At 40.6% G+C, this 26,044-nt stretch overlaps 2 protein-coding genes across 4 annotated transcripts; one reads left to right on the forward strand and one right to left on the reverse strand.

Annotated features, from left to right (window-relative positions):
* RPL35A (ribosomal protein L35a) lies at nucleotides 1-5,751 on the reverse strand. Of its 3 annotated transcripts, none has more exons than XM_075202387.1 (5): nucleotides 5,694-5,751; nucleotides 4,822-4,864; nucleotides 4,583-4,735; nucleotides 864-1,008; nucleotides 1-60 (listed from the first exon to the last, which is right to left on the reverse strand). In XM_075202387.1, the coding sequence occupies exons 2-5, from the start codon at nucleotides 4,830-4,832 to the stop codon at nucleotides 37-39; spliced, it is 333 nt and encodes a 110-aa protein (XP_075058488.1). In that variant the 5' UTR covers nucleotides 4,833-4,864; nucleotides 5,694-5,751; the 3' UTR covers nucleotides 1-36. The 3 variants fall into 3 exon arrangements, with proteins under 3 accessions (XP_075058488.1, XP_075058489.1, XP_075058490.1); XM_075202388.1 differs by having other exon boundaries at nucleotides 5,698-5,727; XM_075202389.1 differs by lacking the exon at nucleotides 5,694-5,751 and adding an exon at nucleotides 5,633-5,675.
* Nucleotides 5,697-26,037, forward strand: DRC9 (dynein regulatory complex subunit 9). The gene is made up of 10 exons (XM_075202386.1): nucleotides 5,697-6,020; nucleotides 6,861-7,018; nucleotides 7,588-7,835; nucleotides 8,014-8,142; nucleotides 9,379-9,460; nucleotides 14,805-14,966; nucleotides 17,719-17,793; nucleotides 22,135-22,266; nucleotides 25,530-25,631; nucleotides 25,803-26,037. Exons 2-10 carry the CDS (start codon nucleotides 6,902-6,904, stop codon nucleotides 25,929-25,931), a joined length of 1,176 nt encoding a protein of 391 aa, XP_075058487.1. The 5' UTR covers nucleotides 5,697-6,020; nucleotides 6,861-6,901; the 3' UTR covers nucleotides 25,932-26,037.
* Nucleotides 26,038-26,044: the final 7 nt, after the last annotated feature.

Below are 26,044 nucleotides of genomic sequence, written 5' to 3' on the forward strand. Positions count from 1 at the left end.
AAAGATCCAGAACTCTGTTTTATTGGTACAGAATGTTTAAATCCTTGAAGGGTACAACATCTGTAAAGAAAAGAAGGAAGAGGGTTAAGAAGAGTGCATTGCAGAACACATTACAAGCAAAAATTAAATATTAAGGATCTAAACATATTTGCTCTTGACAGCTGGGTATATTTATATAACTGCAGAGCATTTGTCTTTAGCACAAAAATTAATAAATTGTATTATACCTTATTATAGACAGTTATTAACGGATTACAGGGTCTTATATTAGCAGTGTGCTCTTTGAGTGTCAAAATTGACATTTGTGAAGTCAACTACATTTTTTGTAGAATACTCGTGAAGCTGGAAGGTACAGTACACAGCATACATGAAGTACATGGCTAGCCAATAAGAACCTGGCTCATGAAAAATGCATTTAATAAAAAAAAATGCTTTTCCTTTCTATAGGGAGATGTAGGAGAAACTATATGATGCATTAAAAGCATGTTACAATTAAAATTCTATTTGTAGTATAAAATGTCAGAAATATCCATTTTTGACACAATGTGTACTACTGAATGTTATATATTTCTTCACAAGCAAATGTAAGAAAATAATCTGACAGGGCTGCTCAATTTAACTTTTTTTTTTAAAGCTTGCATCTTACTAGGTACACTGCCTAAACACAGCTTAGAAGTCTGATCAGAGGCGTACAGCATTCAATATTAAGTGCTATTTTATGCTACAGAGCTTAATAGCTTTACACCTGCCTTCATTATTCAATTTTCTTTTATTGGCCGTAAAATGCAGATCGGCACGAGCAATATACCGAATGGAATAAGATACTTTGAGATGTGCCTTTTCATAAATCTTCATGCACTCACCACACGGATCCTGTGCCCCATGGCTTTGGCAGGTAGGTTGGAGCGGAACTTGGCACGGACCATGCCACTGTTACCATGAGCTCTAGTCACCTTCCCCCAGATCACACGAGTTTTATTCGGCTTGCCACCTGGAGTCACTGTGTTGCTAAAAAAAAAAAAAAAAAAAGTTATAAATAAAAAGCAAATATGAACCAAGCACAAAAATCAAAGTCTGAGAATATAAAGTATGATGTCAAACCAAGAATTACTAAAATATTCTATTGCATTTTACAAGCCATGTGGTATAAAGCAGTCAGAACCCAAACTAGAAGTTTGTCAGTATGTCACTGCAGCTTCTTATACAATTAACTTAAAGGTCAGTAATAAAGAATCACTTATTTTTTTCTCCCGATTTTCAATTAGTAAAATGAGAGAAGAGACATTTCTACTTCTCTAGAACTGTGCCCGAACATTAAAGCAGCATTGGTTACAATATATGCGATATGTCACCAGGGGCTCCTTATAGACAGTTGTGGGATCTACACAATTATCTAATTCTGTAAGCACTGAACCATAGAAAATTAGGAATTCAGGTTGGTCTAGACCAGGCCTGTCCAACCTGCGGCCCTCCAGGTGTTGTGAAACTTCAAGCCCCAGCATGCTTTGCTAGTAGACAACCTGTTGATAGCTGGAAGGGCATGCTGGGACTTGTAGTTTCACAACATCTGGAGGGCCGCAGGTTGGACAGGCCTGGTCTAAACGAACAATAAAAATGGATACAAGACCGTAGTTTCCTTACAAATTTCTAGAACCATTGACACACAAAAGGAGATTATGAACAGTTAACATTGACCTATATTTTGACCAAATTTGTGAAGGGAATCAGATCTAATTTATTTTTAAGGCTATTATAGTTGGGATACGAGAAACACTGTATACACCTAGCTGGACAAGCTGGGTTCTAAATACACTATTTGTCATCGATAACTGCAAGGGTAAACATTAAAATATTATAAATACTATACAATTGCCATAATCCTGTGGACACAAAATTCATTAGTCTAAGGCCAATGAAACTGTATGGCACTCCTGTTAAGTACACAAATACAATTCTTCTCACAAAATAACTTGAACCCTATTGGGTTGCTCTCAGAAATCAAATTTGCTCTTCAATATTCTAAGGCAGCCTTAACAAATGTGTTAGTCCAGTGATCGACAACCTGGGGGTAAATGTATCAATCTCCGGTTTCTACAACTCGCGGGAGTTTGGCGAGATGACAGCTAAAATTTAAAGCGGCGCTGCCTTGTAAAGGCAAGTTTCCCTTTACAAGGCAGCAACGCTTTAAATTTTAGCTGTCATCTTGCCGAACTCCCGCGAGTTGAAGAAACCGGAGATTGATACATTTACCCCCTGATGTACTTTAGGAATGCATGATGCAGCCCTCTAACCTTCAAAAGGGCTGCACATTACTGTAAATCCAAGTCATTACTTTTAATACATTTAATCAAATAAAACACTTATCTGTAATAACATATCAGCCAGCATTTTAAACAAGTGTTACTGGGTATAAAACAAATCTGACAATAAAGCAGGAAATAGCTGAGGCTGTGAAGATACAGAGGGCCTCCTGTCGCCCATCATGGGATTAGTCCCTTCTAGCCTTGGGTAGGTACCAGAAATAAACCTACTTTGTGGGTGCGTGTATCTGTAACAACTTCTCCTCCTGTCTCTAGCAGAGGATAGAGGGGTCAGGCAATATGTAGTAGCCCTTCCTATTGTTATTTATTGGGTGTATCCCATTATTAAGTCTGTCATAAGAGGATTGAAGAGGAAGAAGCTAATTATATTTGCTGACAATTGCTTTTCCTCAACATACTGTATGGCAGCCTAGTATTCCCAACAATGTTGTTCACAAGTTGTTTCTGAAAAACATAGCGAAGTGTCTCAGACGCCAGGGAAGAGGGGGATCTACATAATACCTGGACACTTGTTTATTTCCTGTCCTCACCTAAGGCTAGAAGGGTCTATCTAACCCACTGGTAAGACTGCTATGGAGTATTTCGAGGAAAATTAACTAGCAGCAAATATAATTAGCTTCTATCATGAGGCATCTAGTAGTATAGCAGTGATGGTGTAAACAATACAGTACCGTGACACCAGTGGTGACTACAGTACTAGGGCTGCTCTAGGTATTAACCCACATTTTACAGTGTTTTGAAACTGGTGGTCAAATAAGCAGATGTTGGCATATATCAGCTGGAGGGCAATAACTATTCATTTGTTCTGTACTGTATAACTAAATACAAAATAAGGTTGTTCCATATTCTTATAAAGTCCAGTGTTCCAACGCCCCAGACAAAGATTTATACCTATTCATTTAGAGTTACACAAGAAAGTCACACAAGCATGGTTTTGACTACCAACAGTTGCACTAAAGCAGCTGCAAGTGAATCCTGAATATTTGTTATTAATCTCTAGGTTACTTACCCTGCAACAGAAATATGTTAATCCAGCCTTAAAAGCAATTGGATAAATAGAATGCAAACTTAGTGCACTATGGGGATAAATAAATAACTAGTACATGCTGCATCCATCACCCATTAGTAATGATTTACTCTTTAGAAACAGCACTGAAGGGAGCAATCTATTTTCAGAAAAATCTGTAATACAACATCAGGACTAGAGCAAAACTACAATTCAAGTTCAGGTTGGAACACACACACACACACACACACACACGTAACCAAGCTATAAAAGACATGTCACAAATACTATTCAATTTTTAGGTTTAATAAAACACCACAAAACAAGCCAGATATTAACTAGTAAATACATTTATAGGTTCCTAAACAGAAACTAATGGGCAGGTTAACAATATGTTCTATAATATAATAAAACATTGACATGTTGCAGAAGACCAACTGTTGCTGTACTGCATTTGTTCCATTTATCCTATTAAATATTCAGATATTGCTGTATTGCAGACAAACTCCATTCCACATTCTTAATTAATAATCAAAGTTCTGTTGTTCCTATATTGTTCAGGGGAATGCATAGAAAGTTTGATTTATAATCTTTTTTTTAAAAAAAACACGTTTAAATAAAAAGCACCATTTTAGATGCAGCTTAATAATTTTCATATAGGTACTCCAAGATGCTAGAACCCCCCCCCCCCCCCCATACCAGTTTTGAAGAGAATAACGCAAAGCTAGTACACCCAAAATATGAGTATAAGAAAAAACAGAGGTGTGAGTGGAAAGACCAATAAGAAGCTGCAGTCTCTACCTGCAGCTACTTCCTGGCCCAGTGTCACACCACCCAGCTTTCAGCCAGGGCTGTGAAACAGGCAATGCCCTGGGAAAGTCAGCTGCATGGAGCAGCCCCCTAAGTAGAGCAATATTCATTCACCCTGCATGTTAGTGCAATAGATTTCTGGAAAAATTTACTGCAGCCCAGTAGCACTGGGCCAAAATATACACAGTAGCACAACCAATGACAATGCTTCCACATCGCTTTGGAGACGTCCGATAACACAGACCAATTAAACAATTATTGGAACATACAATAGAAGGGTTATAAGTTTCAAAACATATTACAGTAACATTTACTGACAACGCTACCAATACAGCCTTAAAATTGTGACAGTTTAACATCAATGCAGATAAACATGTGAATGTGATGAAGCATATCAGTCACAATATTAAATGAACACATTTTCATGCAGGGACAAAATACTTACTTTTTTGCTTTGTATACATAGGCACATCTCTTGCCCAAGTAGAAGTCTGTTTCATCTCTAGCATAGACCCCTTCAATTTTCAAAAGGGCTGTGTGTTCCCTCTGGTTCCTGAGGCCTCTCTTGTAGCCAGCAAAGGTTGCTTTGCACCACAATCTGGAATAAGAGAAATTAAAAAGTGCATCTCTAAGACTTTACAAAGGCAGAAAATTATCTTAAGGATCCAACAAGCGCACACATACCTGCCAGACATGTTGAACTAATAGCGTCCAGATGCAGACAGGACTGTAGAGAAAAGATAACATTCAAGAGGTCAGTACATAAGTTATGGTCAGTCACCTCTATAGAAAAGATTCTGAGAAGAACATTCACAGATTTTAAATAACCTTGCTTGAATGATTAAATGAAAGCATGCACAGCGGTCTGTGGCCAACTAGTTATATGTGACCGCACCAACTTTATAAACTTTTAAGTAAAAAGCTAGTGTTTCATGTTTACACTTTCACAACATCAATGTCTACGCATCATGAGCCACATCTCCCAACATACGAATTGTTAAAGGGACACTTAAAGTGGCCGGAATTGTAAATGTATATCATTTTAAGGTGCAAGTCCTATATTTAAACAATAGAGCCCATTTAAGGTTTGTATAAGGCATAGTTTACTATAGCATTAAAGTTACTTGGGTTCTAACTATAAGAACCAAACATCAAACCCGGTTAGAATAAGGAACATGAGATGGGAACATCAGAGAAGTAGAGGATGATGAACCCCACAGCAGGGTGACCAGATGCTGCAGGGTAATAACTGCACCAAGGAGAGAGACAGCATTACGGAGCTGTCCCAACAACACAATGTACGAGTGGTAACACCGGCTGCTCAGTGCACCCCCATACCCGCAGCCCTAGCCCAGAGGAAGCCGGTGGACAAATGACATGTCAGCCGGGGCCGCACAATCCAGCCAGGATCCCTGCCATCCCGCCGACTACACTCCCGTCACCTGCCCTTATCCATGCACCAGACGAGGCTTTCTCCGGCCCGGTCACTATTTACCGGGTAAGGCTGTTATTAACCAAACATTCCAGCATTTCTACAGGACATTAATTCATCTCACCCACACTGGGATCCAAGATGGAGGAAAAGGAAGGGAAGTCGCGCTGCACGCTGGGAAATTAGAAGCGTGCTGTACGTGAGGTGCCCATTATATTGCCTGAGCTAAACTATAACAAAAGCAGCAGCTCCTACTCTATTATAATATAACCCGACGTACGAGTAAAGACCCAAACACCGCCGTGAATGATAACTGAACAATAAACTGCTGTATAATAAAACCGGCGGTGAGAGGACAATGCTAATCCGAGGACCCCGAGGCTGGGTCTTTGTATCCATGGAAACCAGACGCGGCTCCTTGACTCCAGCTGAGTGCCGGATAGGCGGATAGGTAAGTTATATAGTGCAGATCTGAAACATGTCAAAATATCACAGTACTATCCGCTAAACGTGTTCCTGTTATCGCCTTTCATAATATGCTTTATCGTAGGGGAGTGCATAACAGAACAGGATAGCTGGCATGTAGGTATGTAGGTCGGAAACATCATCATCATCATCACCATTTATTTATATAGCACAACTAATTCCGCAGCGCTGTACAGAGAACTCACTCACATCAGTCCCTGCCCCATTGGGGCTTACAGTCTAAATTCCCTAACACACACACACACACACACACACACACACACACACACACACACACAGAGACTAGGGTCAATTTGTTAGCAGTCAGTTAACCTACCAGTATGTTTTTGGATTGTGGGAGGAAACCTGAGCAGCCGGAGGAAACCCACACAAACACGGGGAGAACATACAAACTCCTCACAGATAAGGCCATGGTCGGGAATTGAACTCATGACCCAAGTGCTGTAAGGCAGAAGTACTAACTACTAAGCCACCGTGCTGCCCCATGTGAATTAACATCAGTTGTGACACTGCAAATCCAAGCATGCATTGCTAGCTTCTGAGACTGCATGCATAATGGTGCAGACATAATGGTGGAGCAGCATCTGCCTTTAATCCTTAAAACCCTTTCTTTCACAAACCTATGTCCAGTCTTGTTTTATTAATTATGCCTCTTTTATAACTTATTTTTAATTCCAGTAGCCTGTTCCCTTACTTAAAAATAATAATTTAGGTGAAATAAATATGTGTGAACACGCAGCTTTGGTATATACAATAAGTTAATTGATGAACCACTGTTGTGAATTGTCATCATCCTCTTATACAGGTACAGTAAAAGTAAAGGTTGGCCCCTGTGAGATCCAGAAGATGGAGTCATTTTCAATGATGGATGTCCTGCGGGTGTGCACAGTGCTGGAGGACAGTCTGGATCAGCTTTCCATCCTAGGATATATAATGCCAGTCTCCTACCGTGGCCGAAGCGATGTTAGTAGCAAGATGAACCTTACTGTTGGAGTGACAGTAAAGGAAGACAACTTTACTGCTATAAATCATGTTCAATATGAGGGCTCCTAATTACATTAAGACCGAGCTGCTATCTGAACACAGCATGTAGAATCGGGATCATCGATTCCCCTTATGGAGGACATATAGCATTTATATTAAATGTTGGGTGGACAAGGACTGCAAGAAAATACAAAAATTTGCATTCATTCGTTATGAACGCTGTATGCATTTCTCTACAGATTCTACATGATATGTATGCATTGTTTGAATGTGCCACAGACGTATCCAAACACTGTGACTTCTCTGCCCTGCTACTTTGTGGGCTGGGGGGCATCTGCCCCCCAGACTGGTCCCACAGAGGGCCACCTTGTGTTGGACCACTTGCATTTCTTTTCCTTTTAAATAGACTGCTGAGTTGAGTCCTGCCCCCCAGGCTATAATCTGCCAACCCTCCCCTGATTGGAAATGTTGTTTTTTTTTAAATACAAATAATGCAACCTGCATTTAAAGTCATAATAATATAATTGCACTCTTTTGTCTGACCTCAGATTGTTGGAAATGAAATTGGTACAATTTTGAAGACTCAGAGGCATCTGGAGGGAACGTTTGAGAATTTGATTGAAAGACGTGCAGATGTTAAATTAATGCCACCTCCCCTGTCACACAAGTTACTACATCTGAAGAATCAGATGCATGAAACAAGCGAAAATCTGAAAATGAGCAACGGGCAGTTTTTGAAGGCTGTGAAACAAAGTCCTTTAACTTCCGACAATCTAAAGAAGGTCCAGGCTGACAGGTAAGGCAGTCACTGTGTTTGATGTAAGCAGGTTCAGGCTAGTATTGAGAATTCCAAAAGTAATGAGTGATAACTGGGATACTAAAAACCTTCATTAACCTATTAGTAACAGTTATATGGCACACATTATAATATTGCACAAATGTCAGTCACCATTCTCTCTTGTTTGCTCTAACAGACAATTTGCAGCAGATGTCATTTCAGACATGTTGATGGAGTTGGAAACCACAGGGTCATTTCAGAGCCTACAGCGTGCTGTAGCAATGGAGAAAGAGAAAAAAGCAAACTTCTACAACACAATAACAAGGTGAAAATGGGTGCACCTGTTGTTGCCACAGAGAAGTGAGAATGAGCAAATTGAGTGGTTAGGGTTCCTCCCAAATTTGAGGCACCATACTCAGATAATGGGCACAGAGGGTGGGTGTATGCTTTATACAGGTCAGAATGGAAACACAGGGAGGATGTGGAGCTGCATACAGGTGATAATAAGGTGATAATAAGTACATAGGGTGGACGTACTTTTATTCAAAGATAAGAATATGTACACAGGACGGGTATGGAGTTGTACACAGATGAGAAGTATATAGGTTGGGTGTGGTGCTGCACACAGGAGATAATGGGTACATAGAATGGGTGTTGTAATGCACACGGGTAAGAATGGGCATAAAGAATGGGGGTGTGTGTGTGCTATACACGGGTGAGAATAGGCACATATGATGGGTGTGGTGCTCTACACGGGTGAGAATAGACACATATGATGGGTGTGGTGCTCTACACGGGTGAGAATAGACACATGATGGGTGTGGTGCTATACACGGGTGAGAATAGACACATATGATGGGTGTGGTGCTATACACGGGTGAGAATAGGCACATATGATGGGTGTGGTGCTATACATGGGTGAAAATAGGCACATATGATGGGTGTGGTGCTATACATGGGTGAGAATAGGCACATAGAATGGGTGCTATACACAGGTGAGAATAGGCAGATATGATGGGTGTCGAGCATCACACAGGTGAGAATGGGCACATAGGGTGAATATGGCACGTCACACAGGTGAGGATGTTTACATTGGGCGTGTATTGTACTTCTAATGGGAGAATATGTGCATGGAATGGGTACTGTGCTGCACATAACTGGAAATGTGGAGAGTGTTGGTGCAATGTGTACAGGAATGGCCAATGGGAATGTGATGCTGTATGTACATGATGAGTGCTACAGAGGATGTAGTGCCACACACAGGTGAAAAGACGGCACAGGTTGTGTTATAGGAGGCGTGGTGCCACACAGAGAATAGGTGTATTAGAGAACGTGAGGTGCTACACTCAGGAGACAATAGGTGCAGAGGATATGGTGAGCAAGTACCAAGAGGGCTGTCAAGCATGGTTACACACATATATAGGAGGTGAGCATGGTAATACACACAGATAATATGACGCTGTCGACATATCTATATTTTATATCTAATTTTCCAAACATATGAAATAACTTCAGAAAATTGCATCTCCTCAATATTTATCACACAATGCTTCTTTCACAGAGAACAAGAAGGGAGAAAGAAGATCAAATCATTGCAGAAGCAGCTCCAGGATGTCAGACTGGAGAAGAAAGTAGAGTTGCAGGTAAAGTAAGAAATCTACAGGTCTGTAAGGTTTATTCAGGGGCGGACTGGCACATTCCAGCCCAGGGGGCGCACAGACGGCCGCATCACATGACACGCGATGCGGCCGCGTCAATGATGATGCGGCCGCACCGCCTGTGCGCCGCTGGAAATATGCACTGCTTGCATCCACGGAGGCCGGCCCAAACAGTGGTAAAACTGAGCAGCCCAGGGGGCCGATGCCCCCCTCCCCCCCGGCCCAGCCCGCCCCTGGGTTTATTATATGTGTTATGACGATACAGCTTTGTAGTCTGTTTATAAAGGAATATCTGCAGTATGCTTTAACAATTCAGTCCAGGTTTATTATTCTTGTGTTATTCATTTGCACTACATTTTAAGATGGAAATATTGACAGCTACCATTGTTGTTAAAGGCACCCTTAACTAGAGATGGGCGAGCTCGGTTCCCCGAGAACCGAACCCACCCGAACAGAGTTAGCCCTGCATCCCACTTATTAAGGCTGGATGACTCCTGCACTATTATTGATTCCTCTGAAGAAAGCGTTAGTCCCACTGCTGCTGCTGCTGGGGGTGAATCGTCAACCCAGAGGAAGGCCCAGAAAAAGATCAGTCCTACATTTCAACAATTAACTGTGAAACAATCATTTGCTAGGGGAAGAAAATATGACAGCAGTCACCCAGTCGCCAAGCGAATCACAGACGCCATGGCTGCCATGTTAGTGTTAGATCTGCATCCAATATCCACAATAAACGCAGCTGGTTTTTCACAGTTAATTGAGGCTTTGTGTCCGCGTTACAGAATTCCATCACAACACCATTTTTCCCGTAAAGCTATTCCACAACTATAACAAAAAGTGTGTACAAATGTAGAGATTGCTCTGAAAAATGCCATACTGTCCACTTAACCACAGATATGTGGACAAGTGGAAGTGGTCAAACCAAAGACTATATGACTGTGATAGCCCACTGGGTTGGTCATTCACCTTCACCAGCAGGAACAGCAGCAGCATATACACCACTACGTAACATTTGTCACAGGCAGGCCACTCTTTGTATCACCGGCTTCTCTAACAGGCATACAGCTGACAATTTGTTACGCAAACTAAGAGATGTGATTAATACATGGCTTATACCACTTGTACTCTCCCCAGGATATGTCATTTCTGATAACGCCAACAATATACTGCGAGCATTACAGCTGGGTGATTTCCAGCACATTCCCTGTTTTGCTCACACCATCAACTTGGTGGTGCAGAGCTTTCAACTAAATAACCGTGAGGTGCAGGAGATGCTTTCGGTGGCCCGTAAGATTTCAGGCCATTTCAGGCATTCGGCCACAGCATGTAGGAGATTGCAGCAGCTCCAAGAGCAGTTTAACTTGCCCTGCCACCAACTTAAGCAGGAGGTGGTAACTCGGTGGAATTCCACCCTGTAGATGCTGCAGAGGATGGAGGAACAGCGCAAAGCCATCCAAGCGTATTGCACAAGCCATGACATTGGGAAAGGAGGGGGCATGTATTTCACTCTTGCACAGTGGGGTATCCTTTCAGTCCTGTGCAAGGTGCTGAAACCATTTGAAGTTGTGATGTGTGAAGTGAGTGCAGATTCTGCTAGTTTGAGCCAAGTCATTCCTTTAATTAGACTATTGGAAAAGCAGCTTGAGAAACTGAAGGAGGAGATGAAATCAAGCAATTCCGCAAAGTATGTTGGCCTTGTCGATCAAGTACTTCATTCACTTCACAATGATCCTCGAGTTATTAAGATCTTGAACTCGGATCAGTACGTGTTGGCCACTGTGCTTGATCCAAGGTTTAAGACCTACATTGAGTCTTTGCTTCAAAATGAACGAGATGTGAACTTTTGCAAGGAGCTATTGCTCAGCAAGTTGGCCGCTGAACTGGGCCTCGGCTTGACGACGCGTTCTCCTTCACTTTCTCAAGCTGCTGCTGCTCGTAAAAAATGTAATTTCCCAAAAAGAAGCAGGGAAGGCACAGGGGGCAGACCAGAACAATTTAACATCTGGGGGTAAATGTATGAACCTCCGGATTCTTCATCTCCGGCGAGTTCAGTGTCTTCAGCGCTTAAATTTAAAGCGGCGCTGCCTTGTAAAGGGAAACTTCCCTTTACAAGGCAGCGCCGCTTTAAATTTAAGCGCTGAAGACACTGAACTCGCCGGAGATGAAGAATCCGGAGGTTCATACATTTACCCCCTGGGCTGGTTTGAAGGATTTTTCCAAAAAATGTTTCACCTTGCCCATAACTCCATTCAATACGAGTATAAACATGCAAAGGATGGTGGAGGATTATTTTCAAGAGGTAATTGATGTGGATATGTCAGACAGTCCCTTTCCTTACTGGGAGGAAAAGCAGGACATTTGGAAACCCATGTACAAACTTACTTTGCAATACCTAAGCTGCCCACCCTCCAGTGTGTACTCTGAACGAGTGTTCACAGCCGGGAACTTAGTGATCGCCGTAGAAGGTTACTTCCCAAAAATGTGGAGAAAATGATGTTTATAAAAATGAACTACATGTTCCACGAGGAAGGCCTTCACCATCAAAGACATCCAAGCACTGACTGTTCTCTAATGGCGGATTCAAGCGACGATGAATTGATAGTCTGTGATGATGACGTACACACTGATGAGGGTGAGGATGAAGCTCCAGATGATGACGATAACATCTTTTTAAAACTTTCTATTTAAGTCTAGGGTGCAATCTACTCAGGGCCGGTGCTAGGGTCCATGGCGCCCTAGGCATTTTGAAAAAATCAGCGCCTCTCTGCTCCGTCTCCTCCCCTCCACTCACTGACACTAGTGAGTGGAGGGGAGGAGACGGAGCAGAGAGGCGGCGGTGGTGAGCAATAGCCTCTCCTCCCTCCCCTGTGCATCTGAATGCTGTGTGGCGGCCGTGACAGGTATGGTCAGCGGTCGCCGCACAGTTTTAAAGTAATTTACATTCTTGTGGCGCCCTCCAGGCGCCCTCCAGAGCCCGGCGCCCTAGGCAAGTGCCTAACCTTGCCTAATGGGAGCGCCGGGCCTGAATCTACTCCCAAAGAGGCAAGGGACTTGGGGCATTTCCATATCACGTACCGTCTTGAAAGGCTGCTGTTTTGGCAATTTCTCATTATGGGTAGGGTGTCATACACAGACTGACCCCAAACTGCCTTTGTCCATTTCAATTAATATTGTACAGTCTATAACGGCTGAATTTGTTTGTATTTTCTACAAGTGGAGTTGGGCCTAGAGAGAGACAGAAACCAAACTGCCTTCGTCCATTTCAATTAATATTGTACAGTCTATAGCGGCTGAATTTTTTGGTATTTTCTACAAGTGGAGGGGGGCCAAGAGAGACAGAAACCAAACTGCCTTTCTCCATTTCTTTACATATTTAACTATAAGTGTAGGGTGTAATATACACCCAAAGACGATGGCTGCATTGCCAATATGCATAGATGGAGAGGAACACAATCTGGTTTGTGTGTAGAATGATGGCCTACCTGAAATTAAACTGTTTTTTTGCTAATTTATTAGCTTTACAATTACATTACTTATCCAAGAAACAGGTGGAGCACTAAATTTGGTTATTTTATGCACAAAAACATTGATTTTCCAACAAAATAGCAAAACAAAACCAAAACCAAAACACGCAATGGCGGTTTTGCAAAACCAAAACACGACGGTAATCCAGATCCAAAACCAAAACCAAAACATGGGGGTCAGTGAGCATCTCTACCCTTAACCCTGTGTTTCCCTTGCTGTTGCCTAGTGTAAATAACTAGAGATGAATTTATAATTTGTTTGTTACAAAATCTTACCTATCTTTTATGAAGGTGTTACTAAAACAATTTGCTGAAATCATCTTTCAGTGGTTACTAATCTTTCTTTCACTCTGAATAATCTCTTTATGTGTTGTGATGAAAATATAACAGCCAAAGAGGTGGCAGACAAAACTCCTTAGGTTAGGTCACTGCCTGCACTGAGTGATAGTGTAGCACACGCTGTATGTTGTAGGGGGTCCTATAAATCAAAGATGAAAAATAAAATAAAGACAAAAAAAAAAGTTAGTGTGCCTTTAATATGACACACATCTACTTACAGAATTATCTGGACCCTACATTGTATGGTGAATAAACAGACTTTTAAAAACCCATAGACGGCGCCTGTGTTTTTTCAAATGTAGAGTATGGCCACATGTAAACAACGTGCAGTTTTGTGAGCAGTGATAATTTACAGAATGACAGCAGTGCATCTTGTCCATACATGGTGACCTGACTGTGAGCATTAGGAGGTGGAGGAAGTAGTTATGTATACAGTTGTCATGACACTTTTATTTATTACTGTCTGTACCATTAGACATTAAAGGGATAAGTAAGGAACCCCTTGTCGTATTGCAACATTTATCACAATGTAGCTTCCTAATAATTTCACTTTATATCATCTTTATAGTTGGGGACGGAAAGTCAGTTCTAGTCTGCCATGAAATGGAATAATAATCATTACACATATAGGTTCACATATATTACACATATAGGTTCTGAATAGTGAAATATATATCCTGGTTTCCTTGACTTGTTAGTCTAATGGTAAAACAAAGATAGCATAGATAATTTGACAAGATAAATAAAGATGTTTGGTAGATTTATTAAAATTTCTAACAGAGAAGTGGAGATGTTGCCTATAGCAACCGGATTCCAGCTATGATTTTCTAGAATGTACGAGATAAATTATAGCTAAAATCTGATTTTTAACAGTTTTAGTAAAACTACCCCTTAGATTTGTGTAAGGGTAGCAGTTATAAAATAATCAGAAATGTAAAGCCAGACATGTTCTTGTGTGCTGAGCATAAGAGTGTACAGAAGTCACATTTATTTATGTTTTCTTTTGTTATATTGATCAATGACCTGTTTACAATCCATATAACTTTCTTGTAATACATCTATTCTTTTTGTTTCATGCTAGTTTACCTTTAATTAATACCAACTATTATACCAAGGTGATTTCTTATGTCAGTATTATCCATTACATTCCCACATGTATATATTTAGATGCATTGATAGTGTGTTATCTGTTCATAATAATCTTTGTGACCGTATATTATAACACACAATGGAACATTTGGCAGTGATGAAACCCACTGACTAATCATGTTATCTTTGCGAGTGGGAGGGAAAATATACTGTTGTATTGGATGCACCCAGCCAGTATGAGGTAAAGGTAAACCACCTGCTACCATCTTAGAGGGTTACATGTGCTTGTACACAATGAGGGTTTTTGTGCTCTTTGATGTTGTAAGTATGGAGCTGTACATTAGTCCCTGGAGCCATCATTGCACATTTTGTCTCAGAGTCGCACTGAACTCATCGCCCACCTCAAGGATCAGCTGCAGGACATGAAAACCAAAACCAGCATGGAAGGCAAATACGCAAAGAAGGACACCGAGCTGCAAGTTTCCCAGACCCAGAGAAAATGCAGCATAGCCGAGTCTGATCTGCAGATGGAGATTCAGGTGGGCATTATAGAAACACGCCTGGTGTGCTATTACCAGTATGATGTTAGTATGCTTACTGACAGTCCTATTCTAGCAGTCATGGTACATTGTACACTGTGCATTCACATTGGTGTCTATAACATTCCTACATATTGGTAAAATAATTCCAGAAAGATGGCAGCAAAAACCTAGACTTTAAATCAAGTTTGAATTCATATAATTTTAAACTTACATGTATACTACACAGCTAGCTGTCATTGTGCCCTAATGTGTCAGTGTGAATAGCTTGCTGAATTGCTTGTGAAACCTTAAAATATTGTTGCTTGAATGTCCAAGTCCAAAGTGCTCTTCCCATTTCTTGTTGAGCGAGGACATGAATGCACCTCGCTCTGCACCCATGTGCAAAAATATGTTGGTTTTTTTTCTGCAGTACAAGATTATTTAAATGAGATTCAATGGGTGTAGACATTAAGGTCGTTTCTCGTTCACAGTGGATGCCATTTGTGTAAAAAGAATATTTCTAGGCATTCCCCCTCCGTAATTATCCTTAGTTAATCTGTTTGCACATAACAAGAAGGTTTTCAGGAGGTTGTAGGCAGACTGGCATAAAGTAACAATACATGTCAATGCCACGGCTTGATCTGCCTACCCTTGTAGGGCAATCTGCTATGGCTCACAATTGTACCTGCTTAATATGGTGAAAAGTTCTGATGTAACTCTTACATAGTCTTATGTTTTTCGGTATTTACATTTTTTGTGCCATATATAAACATTTACATTATATTATAAGACAGTTGATATTAATATTGAACTGTTGTTTTGTTTATGGCAGATGATGACATAAATATACTGCCATAGATAGGTCATATTAAATCTGATGGGTGTCTGAATGTTTTATGATTTAATATCCTAACCAAGTATAGGTCAGGGGAATTTTAGTTTTTCATTGTACGCTTGATCATGAGTAAGTGACATTCAAGTAAATATGTCAACAGCGTATATTAAGTGACACAATCTTGGTGTGCTGGGCAGACGACTTTAGAAGACGAGGACCATTTTCATTATTTTATTTTTTTCTCCATTGGTTCTAGAAGGATATAGAGGGTAACAGGCTCAGGTCTCTTTCCGCAACATTGTACGATTAATCTAATACTCGCTAGTATGCCAAATATGGAGACATAATACTACCCAGAATATCAGCAATTGCAACATGCCAGCAGTGGGGATATGACGCTAGCCATAAAGCCAGCAATGGTGGTGTAAAGTTACCCGGTATACTAGCTAGGTTGCTATTTCAAGTACAGATTGTCTCCCCTACATGTTTTATATGTGCAAGCATTCCCAGTGACATCAGAATTACATTGGGGACCAGTGTTCATAATGAATACTGTGTTATGAACATCTGCTCTGGAGCTGAATCAAATGCTTCCTCGGCACAGCACTGGAATAACAGGTTAGCATTGAGAGTGGCAGCAGAGAGGTGCATGCAGTAGACTAGGCACACTACTTCATGGAGTTTTCCCCTTCTCCAGTGTCTACCATCGCTGCCACCAAGATGAGGGAGAGGCTCCAATGTTATCTCTCAGAGCATCAAAATATTAACAACTGTAGCAGTCTATAGTGTATAAGTACTGCTTTCACTGGGAGCCTAGATAGCCTTCCTCAGTTTCTATTCAAGGTTTGCCCTTCTGGACATTGTTTATACTAGAACCCTGTTGCGTATAACATTTTTATAGTAGATGAAGATTGAGGGAAGATGTAAGCCCCCTGCATTTTTGTAGCAGTATAGTGAGTCATGTGTGTATTGGGGTGCACATGGATTGGGAGAGTTTGGAACAGGTACATTCATTATATTTGTCCTACTACTCCCCCAGCATTGCAAGGAGTTCCATTGGAATCTCTTTTTACTTTTGTAAGAAATGTAACTGTTAGAGTAGGGTGTTATCTTTATAGCATATGGTTCTTAGGTATTTCAACTGGAAGAGGTACCAAGCAAAAGGCTTTCTGGAATGCCTGAGCTGTTAGGGTGAGGGCAAAAGACTTGAGGGTAATTTATTCCATTCCTTGACCAGATTAGGAATTGAGATAATTGGATTAGAAATAAAGGCTAACAGGTAATCCATGAATAAAGTGACATTATGGTCAGTGTTTCCTACAATAATACAGTGGCACGTGTAATAAAGCAAATGCCAATGTCCCGTTATTACCATAAGAACATAAATGAGACTAAACTGAGCAATACTTAAGGAGAAAAATGTAAATGTTAAAATTAAAGAAGGGAGTGGTCCTAGAGTGGCGGTTTCATTTCCATTATGCACATTTCCAATTGGTCCTGCAGTCCCACAAAATTAGTTGCATATCCTTTATTTGGGGGCAGAAGACAGGCATGCCCCTATGTATGTATGTATGAGGGTAGTCACAATAGCACAGTAATAAACTGTACCCACGCGTTTTCCGCTTTTGCAATTTTTTAAAAGCGCTTAGCTACTTACAGAAACAGATTACTCAGTATCCATTCTGGTTTTTGTTAATATCATTTGAATAGAAATAAATTAAACAGCCATACACATTGCCGCTATATACACGCACACGTGTAGTAGAGGTAAATATTATAGATTGTTGTGTCTCATAACCTTTTCTAACACCACATAAATGGCATCCACTGGTACCGTACAGTACACAAAAATATGTACATAATACATTAAACAAATATTAGATTACTGAAGCAAGACATCCTCCGTTAACCCAGTTTGCTGCCCTGTATTCACAGAAAACAAAAGAAAAGATGGAGGAGGAGATACGAGTGCATGTAGAGATTGAAAACTTCCTAAGACATCATCAGCAGGTGAGTGAAATAGGTCTCAAGATAGAACATGATTGTAGCATTTCCAGGATATTCATGAACATAGTTACATACTTACAGTCACTTCGGTTGGTGGAAGGCTGTCAAATTAAACCATTGATCCAAAGGAAGGCAAAACAAAGCCACATTGAGAGTTGATAGATACAAATGGTCTTATTTTGCCAGAACTACAAGTTTGTTACAAATTATATGAGGTCATTTTCCTCTTTAATATTTTGCTGCTTCAGTTTTTTCACAAAGTTTGCTGCTTCAGTGTTTTTAGACCTTTTTGTCAGATGTTGCTATCATATACTGAAGTAAAATTACAAGCATTTCATAATTGTCTAAGGCTTTTATTGACAATTACATTAAGTTTATGCAAATAGTCAATATTTGCAGTGTTGCACCTCTGAAATTCACCCTGGCATTGCTGTCAAACAACTTCTGGGACACATACTGACTGATGGCTGCCATTCTTGCCTATTTAATGTTTGGCGTTTGTCAGAATTGGTGGGTTTTTGTTTGTCCACTTGCCTCTTGATGATTGACCACACGTTCTCAATGGGATTAAGATCTGGGGAGGTTTTGATCCCCGAGCCACTTAGTTATCACTTTTGCCTTATGGCAAGGTGCTCCCTAATGCTGGAAAAGGCATTGTTCGTCACGAAACTGAGCTTGGATGGTTGGGAAAAGTAGGAGGATGTTTTGATACCATTCTTTATTCATGGCTGTGTTCTTAGGCAAAATTGTGAGTGAGCCCACTCCCTTGGCTAAGAAGCAACCCCCAGACATGAATGGTCTCTGGATGCTTTACTGTTGGAATGTCACAGGACTGATGGTAGCGCTCACCTTTCCTTCTCTGGACAAGCGTTTTTCCAGATGCCCCAAACAATCTGAAAGGGGATTCATCAGAGAAAATGACTTTACCCCAGTCCTCAGCAGTCCAATCCCTGTACCTTTTGCAGAATATCAGTCTTTCCCTGATCTTTTTCCTGGAGAGAAGTGGTTTGTTTGCTGGCCTTCTTGACACCAGGCCATCCTCCAAAAGTCTTCGCCTCACTATACGTACAGATGCACTCGCACCTGCCTGCTGCCATTCCTGAGCAAACTCCGCACTGGTGGTGCCCCGATGCCGCAGCTGAATCAAATTTAGGAGACGGTTCCTGGTGCTTGCTGGACGTTCCTGGGCGCTCTGAAGCCTTCTTCACAACTATTGAACGTCTCTCCTTAAAGTTCTTGATGATCTGATAAATCATTGATTTAGGTGAAATCTTACTAGCAGCAATATCCTTGCATGTGAAGCCCTTTTTGTACAAAGCAATGATGACTGCACGTGTTTCCTTGCAGATAACCATGGTTAACAAAGGAACAATGATTTCAAACAGCACCCTCCTTTTAAAGCTTCCAGTCTGTTATTCTAACTCAATCAGCATGAGAGAGTGAAAGAGGACAGTCTTGTCCTCGTCAACACTCTCACCTTAACGAGAGAATCACTGACCCGATGTCAGCTGGTGCATTTATGGCAGGGCTGAAATGCAGTGGAAATGTTTTTGGGATAAAATTCATTGTCATGGCAAAGAGGGACTTTGAAATTAATTGCAATTCATCTGATCACTCTTCATGACATTCTGGAGTATATGCAAATTGCCATCATAAAAACTTGAGGCAGCAGACTTTGTGAAAAATAATATTTGTGTCATTCTCAAAACTTTTGGTCATGACTGTAGAGCTTGTAGCTGAGAGAGAAATAAGCTCAGTTCTCCAAAAAATCTCCTTTACATACCAACTTTTTAGCCACCTATTAACACTGCTAAGCTACAGCTATCCTTCATTGTAGCACATGGTACGAGTAGTGTTTCAGAAAATACTACCTTGGAGGTTGTTACCAAGTTTACCCCAATTCCCCACAGATCATTTTCTCTTACATCCACTTTGAGGAGCACTGTGACTGTGGGGATATAGAGGCCAATGCTACTGCCACTTAGAAATTGTTGCTTTTTAAGAGAAAGAAAAAACTCATTATTGCTGTTTAGATTTTTTTAAATTTTTTTACAAGTAGTACTCAGCATTTAGCCTCCATATATTCCTCCCATTGAATCATAGGATCTCAACTTGGTCTCGTCAGTGTCACAGCTTCCACCATTTAAGCCACTAGTGATGGTTGAATTCAAATATTTGACTTGCTGTTTCTTCAGGCAGGAGGGCCTCCAAGTCGGGTTGCTTTTTTCTGTAACTCACCCTTTTTGCATATTCATAATGACAGAGTGAAGACATAAGGTTGTCCGTACAACTACGTCTGAGTATACCCTGCCTTAGGTGTGGGTCATTTTGAAACATCCTACGTTTGCAGTGTCCCCCAGAGTGGGTGTTCCCATCCTTTACACTCAATGTTGCTATTGTTACTTTTCATCATCATTTATATAGTGCCACTAATTCCGCAGCGCTGTACAGAGAACTCATTCACATTAGTCCCTGCCCCATTGGAGCTTACAGTTTAAATTCCCTAACATACACAGACAAACACAGGGTCAATTTGATAGCAGCCAATTCACCTCCCAGTATGTTTTTTTGAGTGTGGGAGGAAACCGGAGCACCCGGAGGAAACCCACACAAACATGGGGAGAATATACAAACTCCACACAGATAAGGCCATGGTCAGGAATTGAACTCATGACCCCAGTGCTGTGAGGCAGAAGTGCTAACCACTAAGCCACTGTGCTGTGGAAAATTAGTTTTTCCTTGGCCTTTGCTATTTAAACCTAACAAAAGTTAAAGTTTCCTCCTCTCTATAATCCCTCATTAACTTTGAAGTACCCAGCTACAGCATTGTCCTCTATATTGCCATAGTCGCAGAGTCCCCAAATGGACTCAAAGGGGGAGGGGGGGGGGTATTCAGTCCACGATACTGCAGAAAGTAACGCAACCTTAAAAAATAGTTTATTCGAGGACTGTCCCATCAATCTCTTTCATTAGTTCCAACATGTATCATAAGTGCCTGTTTCAATAACCTATCAACCTGACCAACAATATGCTGAACCTAAGCAGCAGGGAAACTGCAGCATCCATGGTCCTGGAGCCAGAATATCTCTAGTAATTGAATCCCCTGCTGCCATCACCTGTCTGCCCTTCTCTCTGATACTCCTGTTCCCATCTTACTTTTAGCAGTGATTCCGCTGGTTGCTGGTGGAAGTAACCTGCTACAACAATACTTCTGACCTGAAATCCCCAATGTCAGTCAATTTAACATATTTATTGGGGTGTATTATCTCCTTGAGCTTCTGGCCTCCACCCTGTTCTTGTCTGGCGCTGCAACGTACCTCAGAATCCCTTTCTACATTGGCCCCAACCAGTGCCTGGTTAGACAGCAGAAAACAACTATCTGCAGTATGTTGCCAATGGACTTGTGTTGCCAGCTTCCCGTTTAGATCCTGAATCTGGACATCCAAGCAAACATCTTGCTCACGTCTTGCACAGCAGTATTCCACCCTTGAACGGGTTATTCCAGGAGTGCATAAATAACACAAGATGTACAAGGTGACATTACTAATCATGGAACACACATGCAATTTACTTAAGCTATATTGGCACACGGACGCTAAAATGAAATAGTATTTGTTAACGAGCAGTCATTTATACCAGTCTAGTTCTACACTATATTAGTACAGTAGTGTTAGACTATTAATAGACTACTTAGAACTGCAAAGTAATATTTGAAAATATTTAAAACAAAAACCAACAAAACAGACAATAAGAGTACTATAAATAAATAAATGCAGAGCTATATCTTACTTTCAACTGTGCATTTATGAGTCAGTTGCCAGGAAACTGAAAACCCTTGTTTGGTTGTGCACTTTTGCTACACTAACATTTAATGTGTTCAAAAAAAATACTATCATGTCAACCACCTATTGATTGGCGAGAGGCTATTAACAAATAGATTTACCCACTTATTCATTAATATCTATGTAGTAACCTTTGACTACGTATAAGTATAATGGACTAAATGTATTATAATCACTCTCTAAAATACTTAATATTTTGTAAATTTTTCCAAAAATGGCAAAATACAATTTGTAGAAGGAAACATTTTATAATACTCACATATATAATAGTATTACAGAGCAATTACAGAAAGCTCAATTAGATATTCACTGTGTTTCAAAGCATGTGCATGTAGGTTGCAGGGGGTTTGGAATGTGGCATAATGCATACTTAAGCTAAAAACAATAGCATCATTTGAATTGAACATAATACTAATGTATGCTGCAGATCATGTTTGTTTTCTCCAATATGCTGCTTAGACTAAACTGCCATATTGGATATGTTGCTGTTTATAACCATCAGGAGTTGGAAGAGAAGCTGGAATATTGGATGGAGAAGTATGACAAAGACACAGAGGAGAAGCAGGCCGAACTGACCGCTCTGAAGACTGCCAGAGTTAATGACCTGACGCTGCTGCAGGATCTGGCTAAGAAAGTAGGGGCTCAAATGAAAAATCACTTGTATGAAAATGAAATTCTTAAAATGCAAAGAACATTTGTACTGTTCAAACAGCTGCCAGATCTAGCTCCACGTGGAAGTTCCATTTCATGTAGTCTTCTGTTGGTCCAGGACCAACGTTATACTGCAGCAATACTCTGCTGTCATTTTCCCAGCTTTAGTGCAAGCAAAAAGTTTGTAACTGAATTTTATTTTTGTTTTTGCTAAAAGGAAGTATTTTGTGCGTATGCAGTTGATCATTTCGTTTTCTATATTAACTGAACAAATACTTTGAACCTAATAGTGTAACATGACTGTTTTTTCTCAAATAACGAGACCTCAAAAACAAACATGCGGATGGCTTAATTGCTCTGCACTCCACTCACCGCATGTCAAGCCTACGCTGCTCAGATTCGTTAGAGAATGGCCGATGCACGTTACTGTATTTATGTTTAGTCAGTCATCATCTTCTTATAATGTCTGAGCATGCCTAAAGATCCCTATACAATCTCCATTCCGATCGCAACGACCAGGGAGCACTAAGAAAATTAGTAAGTGTCCACTGTGAAATGGTTGCTGCATAATCAGAGTAAAGCTGGGTACACACTACACAGTTTTCATCCAATAATCGGCTAAATCAGCCGACATACGACCGCTCGTCAAAAGTCGGGTTAGTGTGTGTAGTGACACAATGGTCGAAAGTCTGCCCAAATGGACGATTGTCGCCTCATTTGGTTGGTCGTACCGTTTAATATTTTCATTCCAATCTCGTTTCTGTTGTGTAGTGTGTATAAACTTCCGACCGATCCACAACAGTGAGTATGAAATTACAGTCATTGCTCACGACAACATGGCTGTAAAAGTCGCTAAAGGGACGTCCGCTCTTCCCTTTATCGTCCTAAACAAGGCTAGTGTGTATGCAGTCCATGGACCGAGCGATCGGAACATCAATCGCATGTAAAAAGTTGGTTGAAATATCTGTAGTGTGTACCCAGCTTTACTGAACAGATGGCAGACAATACTAGTTCTAGTTTGATAAATGATCATTTACAAACAGATCACTTCCCATAAAACAAACTACATTTTACAAATATAAAAAATATGAAGTATGGGCTATGGCACTGCTCAAGGATATTTCTGTGGATGATATGACTAATATTATATTCTTTTAACAGGTGTGTGCTAAATATGGCATGACTATATAGAATAGTACCAGTGTCACTAATTGTCTCATATGTGATACTAAACTTGCATTTCGTAATAAATAACTTTTTCAATAATTATTTAGCACACCCCTGTTAAAAGTATATAAACTTAGTCATACCATCCACAGAAAGATCCTTGAGCAGCGTCAAAGCCCATACTTCATATGCCGCTCCTCCTCTGCCTCCCCTTACACTGGCTCCCCTTCCCCTACAGAATCCTTTTCAAACTCCTCACCACCACTTACATGGCTCTCTCTCAGTCTACTGCCCCTTATATCTATAACCTACTCTCCATTCACACTCCTGCCTGCTCCCTGCGCTCGGCCAACGACCGCCGCCTCTCCTCCACTCTTATCACCTCTTTCCACTCCAGAATCCAAGACTTTTCCCGTGCAGCCCCCCTTCTCTGGAACGACCTCCCTCGTTCCATACGTCTCTCTCCTGCTCTGTGCTCCTTCAAACGTGCACTCAAAACTCACCTCTTCCTCAAAGACTACCAACCATCTAGGATGTAAGCTCGTATGAGCAGGGCCCCCTCCCCTCCTGTCTCCATACCTGTTCTACCGCTCCGTCTTTACTGCATATGACTGGCCGGAGTTTCTGAAGTATTGGTACTTTTTGTTCATTGTTCTGTATGGTTTCACCCTGTATAGTCTACTGTTAGTACTGTGTGCGGCACTGCGGATACCTTGTGACGCCCAACAAATAAATGATAATAATAATATTCCTTATATCTGTCTAAAAAGGGAGGACAACCCTTAATAAACTTTGGGTTTAAGGCAGCAGCCAAATAAGTGTTAACTCCAGAGTGCCTATCTTTCCCATCCAGCCTTTACATACATTATACAAATACTCCCCAAACAGAAAATGTAAAAAGCATTGGGAGCTTTGCTTATATTATTTTGTTGAGACAAAGAAAGTGGAGAAGATAAGTATCTGCACACACAAGAGCAAAGAGGGAGAAAAGCAAAAATTAAATAAATGAGCATACACGGGAAAATAAAAATAGAAAACAATAAGATTAATAATTATACTAGTCATAGGGACCACCCAGCCCTCTTTGCCCAGATAGCTTCATATTAGGATGCGTACCACTAGAGAAATCTATGCTGCTCCTATTTGGTGGCCTGTATGGATCTGATCACAGAAAACTTCACCTATACCCACTGCTTGGGTACCCACATACAGTGGCTGGATTTGAAAGCCACTTGTAGTAATTTGGTTCAGCAATTACATGAAATATGTAGTGGGTACATGCTGTGAGGTTTCTGTTCAGATCAGTAATGTTTGTGAGCAACTGCTGTAGTCTACTCTGTGGCGACTGCAGCTGAATGCCATCACAAGCTGTTGGAAGGGAGCCGCAATATTTTTCTAGTGGATATGCAACTTTTATCAGAGCAAGCTCTTAATGTGTACAGGCTCTTCTTAAATAGGTAATCCAGTCTTGGACAAATGCTTCTTAAACATGACCCCTTAGTATTTAAGATAGTTTGTTTTTCCTGCCCAATGACACACTGCAAGCTGCCCATAACACTGTGAAAGGGCCTTGCAGTGAGCGCTATCGATTATCTGAAACTCTAATCAGATTATAGGGGGGTTGTCCATAGCGGACACCTCATTTACTGAGAACCATTAATAATAGAAAATGGTGGTGTGCTGAGCCATTTCAGCATAATCGTTTTAAAAAACAGCAAATAGAACACAATTGAATCATCTTGTCCTTTACTATACATAACAATGCATTGTGGGTAAATACATTTACCCAATAACCAGATAGCATGGGACTTTTCCTATACACGTTAAAAAGATTTCCCATCCCATTTAAAACATTAGAGGGCATAGGAGGTCAGCCCCAGAAAAGATTGTAGCCACATTTACAGACTAGATATTCTGTTTGTTCAATAGAAAATCAGCAAATATGCATATTGTTTTAAATGGAGATAAATGATAATTATTACAATGTACGTCACTAGTCACTACAAATGTCTGTGTATTATTAGTTTTTGAAGCTTGTACGAAACTAAACCTCTCAAGGAAATGTTTTCAACATTTTAGTATAGAGAGTATGAGAAAGTCATCATTGAAGATCGTTTGGAGAAGGAGAGAGACCAGCAGCAGAAGAAACAGAAAAAGTTGGAATTAGCAAGTACGATCAAGGTAAAGTACTCAGGGGTGATGCAGTAACATTGTATAAAGATAAGAAAGTAGGGTTGTATTACATACAATAACCCACAATGAAGATTTGTGTTATGTTATATTAATAGTTACTCTTTTCTGACTGACAGAGCAACAAGTACACCCATTTTCAGCATATTTATCTGCTTTTAGATACAAGCCTGGTGGAGAGGCACAATGGTGCGAAAAGGCTTGGGGCCTTACAAGAAGACAAAAAGCAAAAAAGGGAAAGAAAAAGGAAAAAAGGGTAAAGACAAAAAAGGAGGCAAAAAGAAGAAGTAAAATACAATATTTGAGAAAAACCAGCATCTGTAGCCAACTGCTGTAGATTAACTGCTCCAATACCATACAGACAATGGTGACTAAAATAAAACCATGTTTGTTCGTGGTCTTTG

Source organism: Mixophyes fleayi, chromosome 3, assembly GCF_038048845.1.
Source record: "Mixophyes fleayi isolate aMixFle1 chromosome 3, aMixFle1.hap1, whole genome shotgun sequence".
NCBI classification, from domain to species: Eukaryota; Metazoa; Chordata; class Amphibia; order Anura; family Limnodynastidae; genus Mixophyes; species Mixophyes fleayi.